This window comes from Bombyx mori, chromosome 22 (assembly GCF_030269925.1).
Source record: "Bombyx mori chromosome 22, ASM3026992v2".
Classification (NCBI taxonomy): Eukaryota; Metazoa; Arthropoda; class Insecta; order Lepidoptera; family Bombycidae; genus Bombyx; species Bombyx mori.
In genome coordinates, this window is record NC_085128.1 from 11,944,479 (window position 1) to 11,959,197 (window position 14,719).

Genomic DNA, 14,719 nt, shown 5'->3' on the forward strand with positions numbered 1-14,719 from the left:
AGCCTGCTCTCTTAGAGTTAGAGCTGAAGTCGTCTAATGCAAAGGTTGAAATTTCCTTAAGACTTATGCCGCACTTTCTGCATGGTATCAACTATCACCTTATCCATTTGATCCTGTGATGCAGTCTTGCCTTCCTGTTTGAAGAATACTGTTTTCTCTTTGCGATTTTTGACTACGAGTGGGTCTTCCGGTGTCTTCGGTCATCGGCCACTTCTTCAAGTGCGCTTATTCATCTGCGCTAACCTACCATTACTATATTTATGCAAAACGAACGATAATTAAAATAACTTACTGTTTTTAGTGAAAGTTACAATCTTGAGCACCTTGCCGTAGCGTTGGAAGATCGAGTAGAGGACGTCCAGAACGATGGGATATAACATATGCTCTATGATGACACGCAGTACTGTATTGGGACCGCCCTGTAACAATACAAAATATTTTTATCATTTAAATATACACACAAAATAAAAAATAAAAAATTTAGTTTTTATTTTTATTGCTTAGATAGGTGGACGAGCCCACAGCCCACCTGGTGTTAAGATGTTACTGGAGCCCATAGACATCTACAACGTAAATGCACTACCCACCTCGAGATATAAGTTCTAAGGTCTCAGGTATAGTTAGTTACAACGGCTACCCCACCCTTCGAACCAAAACGCATTACTGCTTCAAGGCGGAAAATAGGCGGGGTGGTGGCACCTACCCGTGCGGACTCCCAAGAGGTCCTACCACCAGTGATTACGCAATTATAATTTTGCGGGTTTGATTTTTATTACACGATGTTATTCCTTCACCGTGGAAGTCAATCGTGAACATTTGTTGAGTACGTATTTCATTAGAAAAATTGGTACCCGCCGGCGGGATTCGAACACCGGTGCATCGCTACGTACGAATGCACCGGACGTCTTATCCTTTAGGCCACGACGACTACAAAATGAATTTAAATAAAGAATAACACAAGGTTTATTTATTGCATATTTGAGAGAGCGAGATCACGGCCTATCTGGTGCTAAGTGGTTAACGGAGCTCATAAAATCACAACTTTAAAGCCGCTACCCACAGCCAGATCTTAATATTGAAATTTGTAGTTTGACGTTGTATTGGACTAAATTAATTGCATACAAGCTTTTGTTGTGTGTGCTGAATACAAGACATATAAAACGGAGCTTACTAATCAGTATTGTCTTCACTTTTGCTATGAAAGTTCGGTCGAATATCGATACGTTTTTGAGTTACTCAACAACGCATTACCATATTGTTATTAATTTAAATAAAGTAACTCAACGCCTGAAATATCATATTATCATCAAACTAAATTGATTAATGCACGTTGCTTTAAAACGGCACATTGTATGCCACGAGCAATTACCTTACAAATACAACTGTGAAATCGACTTTTGTTAATGAAAGTATTTCAGTCAGTTAGAGTATTATAAGTTATCCGGTGAGTGTAGACCAAAAAGTAAACTTATATAGGATTAAGAACTTGACATGTGAGAGTATATTTCAAGAGAGATCCTTTCTTACATGTACCTAGTATTTGTATCGTAATTATTGTGTTTCTGTTCGAGAAATAAAGAGTATATATTTATTTTGTTTGATATACCAAATGTTGTTTGTGTCATCGTACAAATAATATAATGTTACATTACCCTTATGTAAGTTCATTGAAATTGTTATTTTTATTATCGTCTTAAAGTATTCTTATTACTCTTGATAGGTAAACTATCTCAGAACCTACCTGATATGGAGCCAACGAGACCATATTTTCAATTGTTTTGTATAAATATGCTATTTTTAAAACGAAATACAGTGATTGCTTCTCGGCAAACATTTGCGGCATTGTAGTATCTATGCGCACGTGATGCTCTCAACGATGAAATAAAAATTAACGCTCACAAAGTAAAACATGAAGTTCACGAATTTTAAGTATCGTTCATTAATGACTGTTTGGTCTATCGAATCAAACTGTAATTAATACAAACTAAGAATATATTAAAGAATATAATCGGGAACATATCACATATGGTCACCTATCTGTTAGCGAGGTTTTCCTACACTATGGAATTCAGAGACTATTATAAATACTAGTGGTCCCGCAGTAGTCGTGAATCGACTACAATTAATTGTATTTATAAGTTTGAATGAACATTATTATGGTTCTATTATCAAAGACTAATAGACTTTTTTTTTCACAGATTTCGCCAAGACCAAACTAAAGGCAAATAATATTAAAGATATACAATAATAAGCTATTCTTAATTTGACCACAGACTTTAAGCAATAACAAAAGTTTGACATTAAACAAAGAGTGTGTATATGTGTGTGTGTCAAATACATGGTAGTGTGTGTAAATTTTCTTATTGATTTAATATATTATTAATGCATAATTCAAAAAAAATATTAGCATTCTGCACTCCTTCTCTATATTCTCTATAAGAGTGGGAAATTTTATACTCCTCCGTCGGCGCAATTTTCGTTAAAAGGAGTACAAAGTTTTTGCTTCACGTATTAATATATAAATAAATATTTACTAACAATCACGCCACGTAAACTGGTCCCGTGATAAGTTCGTAAAGAACTTGTGTTACAGGTACCAGATAACGGATATAAATGTAAGATTTTTATTATACACATACATATATTTAATATACATCCATAACCCTGGAAAAGACATTTATATTTATCATACAAATATCTTCCCTTGGCGGGATTCGAACCCGCGACCCCCTTGTGTAGTGACCATGTCACTTACCACTACACCAGACGGCCGTTGTCGATATAGATACATATATATTTTCGTGACACGAAGCTTTGCCCGTTGTGGGAATCGAAGCCACGACTTTCGACAACCGAGTCAGTCATAACTCAATATTTGAAACATTGTCTTGATGGTTACGAAATATTAAATCCGATTTGGCAGTATGTTAACTAAGTAAACAATTCCGGAATAGCATAGTTCGGTGTATGGACAAGGCTTTGTTTCAAGCATATTGGCCGTCACGACCGCACAAGTGCCATCGAGCCTCGGGGTGACCGATCTAACGATGCGTCTTATAAGCTAGTATCGCAATCTGCATACAACAAACTACCCAGAAATTGATTTTAACGTTAGCCCAAAGGGAATATTGAGATCTGATTGAAGCAGTTGTTGTATTCAAGATGGATTTTGTAATAGGCTTTTGTCGTTAAGGTCGGGTTGAACGCAACTTAAGGTTTCGCTGTGAAGCACCTGTTTTATGTATTTTTATTGCACCAGCCCGCCTATTTCTGCCGTGAAGCAGTAATGCGTTTCGGTTTGAAGGGTGGGGCAGCCGTTGTAACTATACTTGAGACCTTAGAACTTATATCTCAAAGTGGGTGGCGCATTTGCGTTGTAGATGTCTATGGGCTCCAGTAACCACTTAACATCAAGTGGGCTGTGAGCTCGTCCAACCATCTAAACTATTCTAAACAAAAAAAAAGTTCGATCTAGATGAGATGTCGAGCTCACGGCTCACTTAGTGTTAAGTGGTTAATGAAGTTCATAGACATCACAGGGTTATTAGTGCAGTACACCATGTAATTGTAAAATGTTTCAAGTAAGAGAACAGAGCGAACATGCATTGGCTGACTTGATGTTTTTTGTTGTTTAATGGTTTGGCTCTTTAATGTTGGGACTGAATCGAGCCGCTGCTGGATATTCATGGATTTGGTAGATGATTCAGATGACACCAGAATGAACTGTTTCGTTTACCATTTATGTCCGAGTTCATTGTCTATACATTTATATATTTAAAATCAGTCTCTGCTCCCATGTGTGATATGTATCGAATAGACATACAAATATATTTTTTAACCTATCTTACTAAACCATTGCACAGCCTGGAGAAACTCATCATTCTCGGATATGGAGGGGAAGCGCGCTAGAGGAAGAGCGCCAGGTAGATGGGTGGACCAACTCAAGGAGGTGACTGCAGGCCAGATACAGGGAGCGGTACATATGGCGCTGAACCGGACCGAGTGGAGAAGATTGATATACAGTCACGATCCTCAGCATCGAGGGAACGACCAGAAAGAAGAATAATTTTTTTTTTTTTTTTTTTGTTGCTTACATAGATGGACGAGCTCTCAGCCCACCTGGTGTTAAGTGGTTACTGGAGCCCATAGACATCTACAACGTAAATGCGCCACCCACCTCGAGATATAAGTTCTAAGATCTCAGGTATAGTTACAACGGCTACCCCACCCTTCGAACCGAAACGCATTACTGCTTCACGGCGGAAATAGGCGTACACGTACGTTCCACATACTACATACTATACATCCAAACACAAGAATGCGTATAGAAATATTGAGATGTTTCTTCATTCAATTCAATAGTTATGTAGTGTATTTTTGAAAAGATCTCTAAAGCGTTTCAAGCGATATAAAATACTATTGTGGCCCTCGCTAATGATTTTCATACCTGTATTTCTGTACCGCCATTAGCTGGTTGCAAAGCGTTACCGCCGCCCGCAACAATGGCCGCACCAGCGCTATTCGATATGACTTGTGCCGCCTGTAAAGCCGCTTGCGCCGATGCTGACTGCAACAATGATATACGTATTGTAAGGATGTTAGAATATTAGAAAGAAAATATCAGAATATCAATATTTTGATCCCTTAAACTCCTTTTTATCATTGCACCTCCCGCCATTGGAGCAGAGTTCATCCATATTATTTGGAACCGCTGCGTTCATCGACAGTGCGTTTCCAGAGTTCTTTTTTGCCACGTACCATTCGGCTATGGAATGAGCTCCCCTCTACGGTGTTTCACGAGCGCTATGACATGTCCTTCTTTAAAAGAGGCTTGTGGAGAGTATTAAGCGGTAGGCAGCGGCTTGGCTCTGCCCCTGGCATTGCTGAAGTCCATGGGCGACGGTAACCACTCACCATCAGGTGGGCCGTATGCTCGTCTACTTACAAGGGCAATTAGAAAAAAGAGAGAAATATCATTTAAGAAACTTCAATCTGAGAATTCAAATGTTCTTAATTGACTATAATGCACTTTCTCTCTCTCTCTCTCTCTCTCTCTCTCTCTCTCTCTATCTCTCTCTCGTATATTATGTATTTCCGACGCTTTCGGCTATGGATGGGTCTAACTATTGTCTATTTTTCAATAACATTTTTGGACCTTGACGTTTTTTTCACACAGATCGGACCAATAGATTCTTAAAGCCTGGCATTTTATTTGATTTGGATTCATCATCTTCACGACAAGAGGATTCCGGGTGATAGATAAATGCCAACCATCAACTCTATTAAATTCTTGAATAGATCGATTCCTAAATTAAATGGTTGAAGTCATATAATTGTTTCGTTACTGCAGATAGATAGCTAATTAACAATCGTTTTAGTCTCAAAAGCAGGACTACTTTGCGTCACAGTAAATTGGTCCTCTCCTAATCGGGTTCACAATAAACTCAACCAGCATTTGTACAAACAACGCCGTGTTATTCTTTTATAGGAAAAGTTTTTCGTGAACACGTTCCGTAGGCACTTGACGTCTGACCCAGGATTTGAAGGTCGGCCTGATTGCATCACTCGATACGAGAGGGTAGTCTTTACCGGGTGTCTTACAGTGTCTTTAGACCTAAGATATTTTTCGTCATACCCGAAACAGGGATTTGGGTAAATCAAAGAGATACGTATTTATGGACGCAAACGCCACTATTGGCAATAATTAACATAATCTATACTAATATTATAAAGAGGAAAGATTTGTTTGTTTGTTTGTTTCGAATAGGCTCCGAAACTACTGGACCGATTTGAAAAATTCTTTTTCCATTAGAAGCCGACATTGTCCCTGATGAACATAGGCTACTTTTTTTTATTTTTTTTTTATTTTATTTTTTTGGTTTCATGTGTGTTTTAATGTTTCCGAAGCGAAGCGAGGGCGGGTCGCTAGTAATATATAGTTTAGTTTATTCTATGTTATTGTTTATTTATTCTTAGCAAAATGAAACTGTTATTCTACCATATTATATTTTATACTGGTGGTAGGACCTCTTGTGAGTCCGCACGGGTAGGTACCACCGCCCCGCCTATTTCTGCCGTGAAGCAGTAATGCGTTTCGGTTTGAAGGGTGGGGCAGCCATTGTAACTATACTGAGACCTTAGAACTTATATCTCAAGGTGTGTGGCGCATTTACGTTGTAGATGTCTATGGATTCCAGTAACCACTTAACACCAGGTGGACTGTGAGCTCGTCCACATATCTAGGCAATAAAAAAATATTTAAAAATTAGCAGACACTGTTTTGATCTTAAGATGTTCGTTTATATTAATGCTTAAGAACACAAATGACTGTATAAATAACTAAATAATAATTTTTTTTATTGCCTTTGTATGCAGACGAGCATACGGCCCACCTGATGGTGAGTGGTTACCGTCGCCCGTGGACTTCAGCAATGCCAGGGGCAGAGCCAAGCCGCTGCCTACTGCTTAATACTCTCCACAAGCCTCGTTTGAAGAAGGACATGTCATAGCGCTCGGGAAACACCGTGGAGGGGAGCTCATTCCATAGCCGGATGGTACGTGGCAAAAAAGATCTCTGGAAACGCACTGTGGATGACCGCAGTGGCTCCAGGTAGTATGGATGAACTCTACTATGTATGTACGTGGAGGATACGTTTTCGCTATCTCCTCAGAAGATTCGGTTAGAAAGTCAGTAGGTTGTGTTTGTAGAAAATGTGACCGTTGCTTCAAATGCCTAAAAGCACCGAAAGTGGAAGTCAATCTCCGTCACCTCAAATTGCTTATATATTACTTCCATATCTACTATCAGTCGTAGTATCCACTGTCATTACAGTATTGTTTTATTAAAACCTCTTTCATAATTCTATATTGCTTTGCCGTCATTAGGTTTGACGATAGTCGGTAGACGAATCAAAAATCATGCCTTCTGTTTCTAATTCGCACTTAAGTATATGAAACTTAATTTTGCTTACATCATAACAATGTTTACGCTCCGTCTATATTATTATTCTGAACAATAAAACGTGTTATGAAGCTGATGAGTTATCTCGTGCACGCATGAGCCACCTTCGAATGTCCCAAGACTAACAGATAACATTGACCACAACAGACAAAAGCCGGCCGTAAACTTATTTGTATCATCAGAACAATTCGTTACTTTGTTACCTCGTAATGTAGGGGTGGACGTCATTGTGGAACCCCGAAACGTTAACGTGCAGATAAGACGTAAATAAATTGCTCACACAGAAACAAAAAAAAAAAAAAAAAAAACGTCACCCGACTCCGTGTTTTGTTATGAATGAAAAAAAAGCGTAATGACAGGCGAGTGAAATACGTTGTGTTTACACGTTACGATCGCATGCAAGGGGTGCGAGCACTTTGATCCTATATTTCCACATGGCTTTGTGCCCGACGACGGCCTGACAAGCGGGCAGGCCAGACACAAAAATAAGGCTTTAACCGTGTCATGGTAAGCCTGCCGCCGACGGCAAAGGCTCCTGAACAAATTCACGTTGACTTGCTCTCGCTCTACCGTTTTCCTTCGAAATAATATAATATGTTCTTTGATATATCTATTCTATGAAACCTATGAAGGATTATGTCTTTCTGCAAAGCGTATTTTTCATGTCCTAAGGACCAAAAGGTCGTGACTTTTTAAAATTTATTAGAATATAGTAACTTAACTCTCTATTTCGGTTACTGAGGAGTTTTATGTTTTATGTTGTGAAATTTTAATACTGTTAGGGATGTTTGATGTTTGATGGACAACTTATGAAATTTTGAAGATTGAAAGTGGTTATTTCACCTGTCTAAAGCCGCCATTGCTCACTTTTATTGCTTGAGAAGCGCAGCCTGTTAGATTCTACGACTTGCAGACTTATGGCGACTAGTTATCCATTTTCTACCATGAAGAACCGCCAACAAGAAATTAAATGAAGTCGTAATGGCGTAATATAAGTTAAGAATAAAATGCCTGCTGTACTTATAGCGAGCGATGCAGCTATGCCAGTGTTCAAACTCCACAGGCAGATACCAAATAATTTTAATGAAATATTTAATTAACTCACCTTAATTAAGTTTAATGTTCACAAGTGACTCCTACGACGAACGATCGAATAACAATAATCAAATACACAAAAATTAATTTACGTAATTACAATACAATTGGAACATAGACATTGAGTCTTGAGCTGGGTGGTGGCTTGACATATCCATGGGCTCCGGTGATCATTTAACACCAGGCTTAATACAAGAAAACAAGTCGTTTGTCATAATGACCAGGCTAAACAGTGTTTTTATTTATTTATTGCTTAGATGGGTGGACGAGCTCAAAGCCCACCTGGTGTTAAGTGGTTACTGGAGCCCATAGAAATCCACAACGTAAATGCGCCACCCACCTTGAGATATAAGCTCTAAGGTCTCGAGTTAGTTACAACGGCTGCCCCATGCTGTTCGATAGTTCCCACTTTTTACCACCCGATCTATATTGTGCGATCGCTATGCAATACCGAAACGATTTAAGCATTAATGCATACGGAAATCATCCGGTGAGTCCACTTTAAAATTCTAAAATTCATAAAACGAGCACGCAACAGGGATACGGGTATATGCGATTCGATCAAAAATATTTTCCATGTCACCGACGCTTGTGCCGTGCCGGGCTCAGGAATTATTTGAAAAGTTCTTATTCTGAGGACGTGCAATCTTTCACCGCGACTATAGTCAGACGACTTGACGACGTCTTCACAAAATAGTTCCGAATGCTTCGTTCGGCTTCACAAAAAACCTTTCGTATCGCACGATTGATCAAAGCTTTGTGTCGCGCGCACTACGAGTGCACTCTTGATATTTTTTCTACTTCTAATTTGAAGGATAACACTACGTTTAGCTAGGAACGTACATCGGGCGAACAACAAACGTGACGTAATTCCCGGCGGCTCTTTTCATGTGAACCTCTGTAACAATGCGTAGTCTGTCTTTTCGTCGTAACTCCCTCGTTATAAGTTTTAATAGTGTGCGATACAAAGACCTCCCGAATTGTGAGGACGAAGTAAATCTTTAGCACATATTATGTGATCTATTAAGAGTAAATGCTCATACATTGATATCGTAGATAAACTCTGCAGTTTAGAATTGTCGTGTTGTTATTTAAAAAAAAATCTCATTCATCAATTTGGTTGAAGTCTTTTTGTTAGGAAAATTTTAAAATTTAAATAAGCATCTGTGAGTGAAAAGTGCCTCGGGAAATGAGTCCTTGATAATGGTAACGAGACGACGACAAAGCACGAGTCACGTCGTTATGAAGAACCATTGAACGTGGCGTCTCAGGAAATGGAGATGACAGATCCCGTCAAAATATTACCTTACTTTATGTATTGCATTTTATGATGATTAGCTCTCGGACGAATATAATGCTTCTTAAGAAATTAAATGAATCGATAAAATGCAAATTTTTGAACATAGGGTCAGTGTGGAAATCAATAGCTTTAGTGTTCTTTTCTAATTCCCCGTTTGAACATAATTTATGAACGTAACATTGGATTGTTCATTGTACTAATCATCTTAATAGTTTACCATCAAAGTAGTGGTGAGAAATTATCCCTTCAATTGCGGAGTGATTATTATATCCTTAACAGTTTCAATGTCATTCAACATTTTAAAAATACATAGGTAGTTAAAATTTTGAAACTTAGTCCATTATTTTTTATTAAAAAAAAAAAAATTAATGCTTAGATGGGTGGACAATCTCACAGCCCCACCTGGTGTTTAGTGGTTACTGGAACCCGTAGACATTTACAACGTAAATGCGCCACCCACCTTGAGATATAAGTTCTAAGGTCTCAGTATAGTTACAACGGCTGCCCCACCCTTCAAACCGAAACGCATTTATTGTTAAATTTGTTACATTTCTTACGTTTGTACTCACGAGCATTTGTTAAGTACGTATTTCATTCGAAAAATTGGTACCCGCCTGCGGGATTCGAACACCGGTCTTATCCTTTAGGCCACGACGACTTCGATATATTCCTATACGTTGTTATGACTGAAAATCAAGCAGGTATCCATTTTGACGGCCATTTTTTAAACGTGTTACTGGAACAAGAGCTCATCCGTAAAATTGATTTGATATGTACATATATATTTATGCATATAATTTTTTTGTTGGTTCTCAACCACCCGTTTAAAAGAATAAACAAAATAAATATATAAAACTACAGAGATTTTTATTATTTTTTTGAGATTCAAATTAAGATTGTTTCTATATGGCGTAGCACAACTGTCATCCATTACTTTTTTATATCACAAAGCAGGTAGATAGGTAACCACTAAAGCAATGGTTTGTAACAACTATCCCGAGGTTTTATGAATAGAATTTTTGTGGTTAAAGATGACTCAACACTATCCAAATTGCTTCGTGATAGTTGAAAAACAATGTAAATTTTAATGACCTAAGCTGCTTACTACCCTTTTTCTTCCCATCCATGTACATACCTTAATTTATCATTCATTTCAACATTTGACTCCTATTACCGGCAAACGCATCGAAATATACATTTTGCAATCGTAAAACTGTCAGTAGCTTCATGCAGTCCATTTGTTTGTATATTTGGTCAATCAATTAATACATTGGTAAGCTAATCATCCAGCTGCAATATGCGCATATTACATACATAATTGATTAAACTGCAATGGGGACGCAACGAATGCACTAACACAAATATTTCCCGTAATTCAGTGGTAAATATTTTGTTTGATGCACGAATTTACTAATAATATATCTCTACTTTGTTGCTAAATTTATAATCATACGACATTAGTTATTGGTGGTAGGACGTCTTGTGAGTCCGCACGGGTAGGTACCACCACCCTGCTCATTTCTGGTTTGAAGAGTGGGGCAGCCATCATACTGTTACAACTGAGACCTTAGAACTCTTGTCTCAAGGTGAGTGGCGGCATTTACGTTGTAGTTGTCTATGGGCTCAGATAACCACTTAACACCAGGTGGGTCGTAAGCTCGTTCATCCATCTAAGCGATTAAAAAAAAACATTCACTTCTTCCAGTTATATTGTAATAAACAAACATATCCAGAAATTAAATAGTAGCCTAAATCCATTAAGGACATGTCTAAGAAAAATTCTTGAAGGGTAAGCGTGAATCTTATATCGAAATGTTGAAATATTTGATCAAAGGATAAATTGCCTTACAATAACTCTTTTGAGTCGAAATGGACAAATACTTCGCAACCAGATGGTGGAACCAACATGTCTGGATACGCCACACACCCTGCCATCACTGCTATAGTAGTATTTAAAAGGAGATTTATGTAGGAAAATACTAATAATACCACAAATGAAAGAAATAGTATCTTCAGTACCGTATCAGATTACTCTGGCCTTTACTCAAAATAGCGGCTCAGATACTTGATGCTCTTTAACAAACTCATGGAATATTCACATTTTAAAATTACGCTGTTAATAAAAAAATAAGATCAGTGACATTAATTAAAATATGAAATTCATTTTATGTAATGTTTTCAATTCAAATTAAATCCGAAAGCCACAGTAAAGTATTTCAGAAACCAACATTACACTACCGTAAATATTTACACAACGCCTCATAAAGGGTTTGCGGATTTGGGCAAACAGATAATAAACACCTAGTTGTATCCGTTTTCAGTATAATCATCACATTAATTAGCCATTGTATTGACACAAGCCGTTGTTTGCATAGCTGGCAATTAGATCAAATAATTCGTAACTATTTATTTAACAAACAACCACGTATTGTGATGTTATTAATTAATTGTTCGACAATGTTTAACGTAAGAATATTGACGGGACAAAAAACGTTGATTTAACCGAAACAGGACGATGAAAATAAAAAGGAAACCGATAATATTGAATGTTGATTTAATTTGACGTAATTGACACCAATCTAAATTGTGTTCCAGTTATAGAATAAGTTTGTTTTCGAGGAAGGGCTGGCATTTGAAATTTTGTTAACGTAATTCCAAGATCTTCCAAATTCAAGGCAACTTATGTATAATTATAATGATCTTATGATATTATTAACGATCCTTGATTGAGTGTTTGTTTTTGATAGGTATCATGGATAAACGAAAGCAATTTAGCGTTTTAATTAATCCTCCCATTGGGTGTTTTGTTACAGAAATTATCGATTTCCTCTGAGTGAGTAAACCTTTGGGGAAATTCTTTTACGGGTTCGCTTGAACCGTAAACTTTTATTAGTGCGATGCTACAACGAAAAAGTTTTCTGTCCTGTATTAATTTATGTTAATTATCGAAAAAAAAACAAAATAATCTAATAAACATTGAAAACTTGAACAATTAAACGACCACATTTTTGCTCGTGAATATCAATTACCCCTGGATTTAGCAGATGGTGTTAAAGTGAAGATTAAATTGTAATTCGGGAAGCGAGATTGTCTCGAGCGTGACGTCAACGTACATTTAAGAGTCAGGACACGCACCGTCCTCTGACTGGGGTGAAACGCACAGACAGTCAACGGTTATAGTTCGTAACTCAATCAAATCCGAACAGCGTCCTCCAAAACGTTCCGAAGCGACACGAGGGTTTATTGAATACTGTTATCTTAATTTCGGGTTCTTGATGTCCCAAACAACGATTAAATTAACAGGTCCACTGCGAGCCCCGCTTTTGTAACTGTGTATTTCCAAATTGGCAGCCGGCCTTTAGTTTCAATCGCGTACCACACGATAATCTGCTTGTAGTTGTGATGGCGCTAATTGAACTATGGTTACCTTGTTAGGCATCGAATATACGAGGTTTGATTTGTTAGAATTTAATGAAAATCAACAGTTAGGATCCGATTAACTATTTTCATTTTGATTATCTTAATCATCTCGTTTGTGTTTAAGTATCTTTCCACATTAACCATAACAAAACAGTTGAAATGTGGTTATGTTAGGATTTGAAGCATTGATTTCTTATACAATATGCGTGTTGTTGAATAGGTACATTCAGTGATAAATCCAATTATATCATTGAATTATTAATTGAAGTTAATTAATTGAGAGAAAAACCTGAAATCCCTATAGCTTCCGATTTAGGAGTCTTTTCAAATAGTAGTTTAAAAATTAAGTTCTAGATTATACTTACGGCATTGCTGTGCGTCTGATCGGTTTTTAGCTCCTTGTGGTTGGAGAACTGAACGTAAACCGCTCGGCCACGCAACTGCGCTACACATCCTCCGAAGTATGCGACCATAGCCACCGCAGATATCTCCTCTGCCATTTCAAGGAACGCCTGCACAAAATGAAAAATAAATGAAAAGTCGTCCGGGTTAAACTAAGATTCCTTAAGATTCGCCATGGAAACTATACTATGAGAATCAGAGACTATATACTGGAGACAAATCTAATTAATACCTTCGAGTTTAATGTATGTAAATATATTAAATGCCGAAAAAAAGAGCAAAGTTCGGACATGATTCCCAGCATTCAATTACACTAATGATGACACACTAAAGATGGAGGATGATGAAGAAAAAGAAATAGCTTTTATAGTTCAATAGTTTTTTCATTCAAGTGCAATGTTTTTAGCTTCTGTACTAAATTGAATCAATTTCATATGAAACGCATTATTCCATACTCGCACATATTATGGAAACATAAACTAATGAAACGTTTTAGTTACTGGTAATATTGGTCTAGCTAGTGCTGTGAAACAATATAGGTGTAATTCGGTGCACCTCAGCTCGGTCTGTATTCGTTGAAAACACGTAGCTCAAATCGGATTCAGTTCTTTAGACCGTGAATATACCGACTCAAACAACACCGGCCCGATACTCTGCAATCTCTGTGCCGATGCTAAGCACATTATGATTTCGAACGGCTATTTTGAGGGTAAAATTTAGTTACCATCGCATGCATGTTCCAGACCGCAGAATTTCTGGTTCTGGCATCAGACAATACTGACACGAAACAAACCGCTGCTAGTGTGTGTTTATCCGCAATTTCAAAAGCATTTACCTATTTTAGCAACACGATGAATAAATTTATCACATTTGTTAAATTTTATTTTGTATGTGTGGAAACTGTTTTTTTTTGGACCTCTTAGGAGATCGGACGCTTGGGCAAGAGTCTATGGGAGTAATTTAGTAGGTAGGGCCCTAAATTCTAGCTCATAGGCCTATGGTCCGCTCCTAAAATCTGTGGACCATACAGTTCCACATACTACGGGCGCCTCCTAGGAGCGGGGACGTTGTAGGTGGTTCAGCCCCCGGCCCAAAAAAAGGAAGGAAAGGAAATCTACCGCTTTAATATTGAAAAATAAAATAAGCAAACTACAATAGTCCAACCTTAACGGCTGAATTTCACTATTGTGTAGTACTTGATTTCATTGGAAATTAAAATCGAAATATTCCATTCTATCAGGATTTTATCCTACGATATAAATTAATATCGATGGATAAAATCAACTTGTCACGATACGTCCGATCGTAAAATAGTGTCAATGGCTCTTTGAGTTTAATCACTGAGAGTGGAGCAGATTGTCGGGCCCACTCTTACAGTGTTTGCCGTCCTCTCCAAAAAGCCTTTGTAACTGGACCGGGAGCGTGGCCACACATTGTCAAGGACATTTTTCATCATCTATCGAATCTCGGTAAACATTATAACGACTGTCATTTTTAGGTGCTTTAATTTGCTTGAAATAAACAACATTTAAATAGAATTT

At 37.6% G+C, this 14,719-nt stretch overlaps 1 protein-coding gene across 5 annotated transcripts in view; it reads right to left on the minus strand.

Moving 5' to 3' along the window:
- The window catches only part of LOC101740192 (polypyrimidine tract-binding protein 2), a 529,447-nt gene that overhangs the window by 30,824 nt on the left and 483,904 nt on the right, over positions 1 to 14,719 (minus strand). For all 5 annotated transcript variants that reach the window (XM_062675010.1, XM_038019014.2, XM_038019015.2 and 2 more), the window contains 3 exons: positions 13,142 to 13,288; positions 4,448 to 4,567; positions 293 to 419 (listed from right to left, as the gene is read on the minus strand). In XM_062675010.1, the coding sequence (XP_062530994.1) occupies positions 293 to 419; positions 4,448 to 4,567; positions 13,142 to 13,288 (394 nt within the window). The remainder of the gene's footprint in view (positions 1 to 292; positions 420 to 4,447; positions 4,568 to 13,141; positions 13,289 to 14,719) is intronic.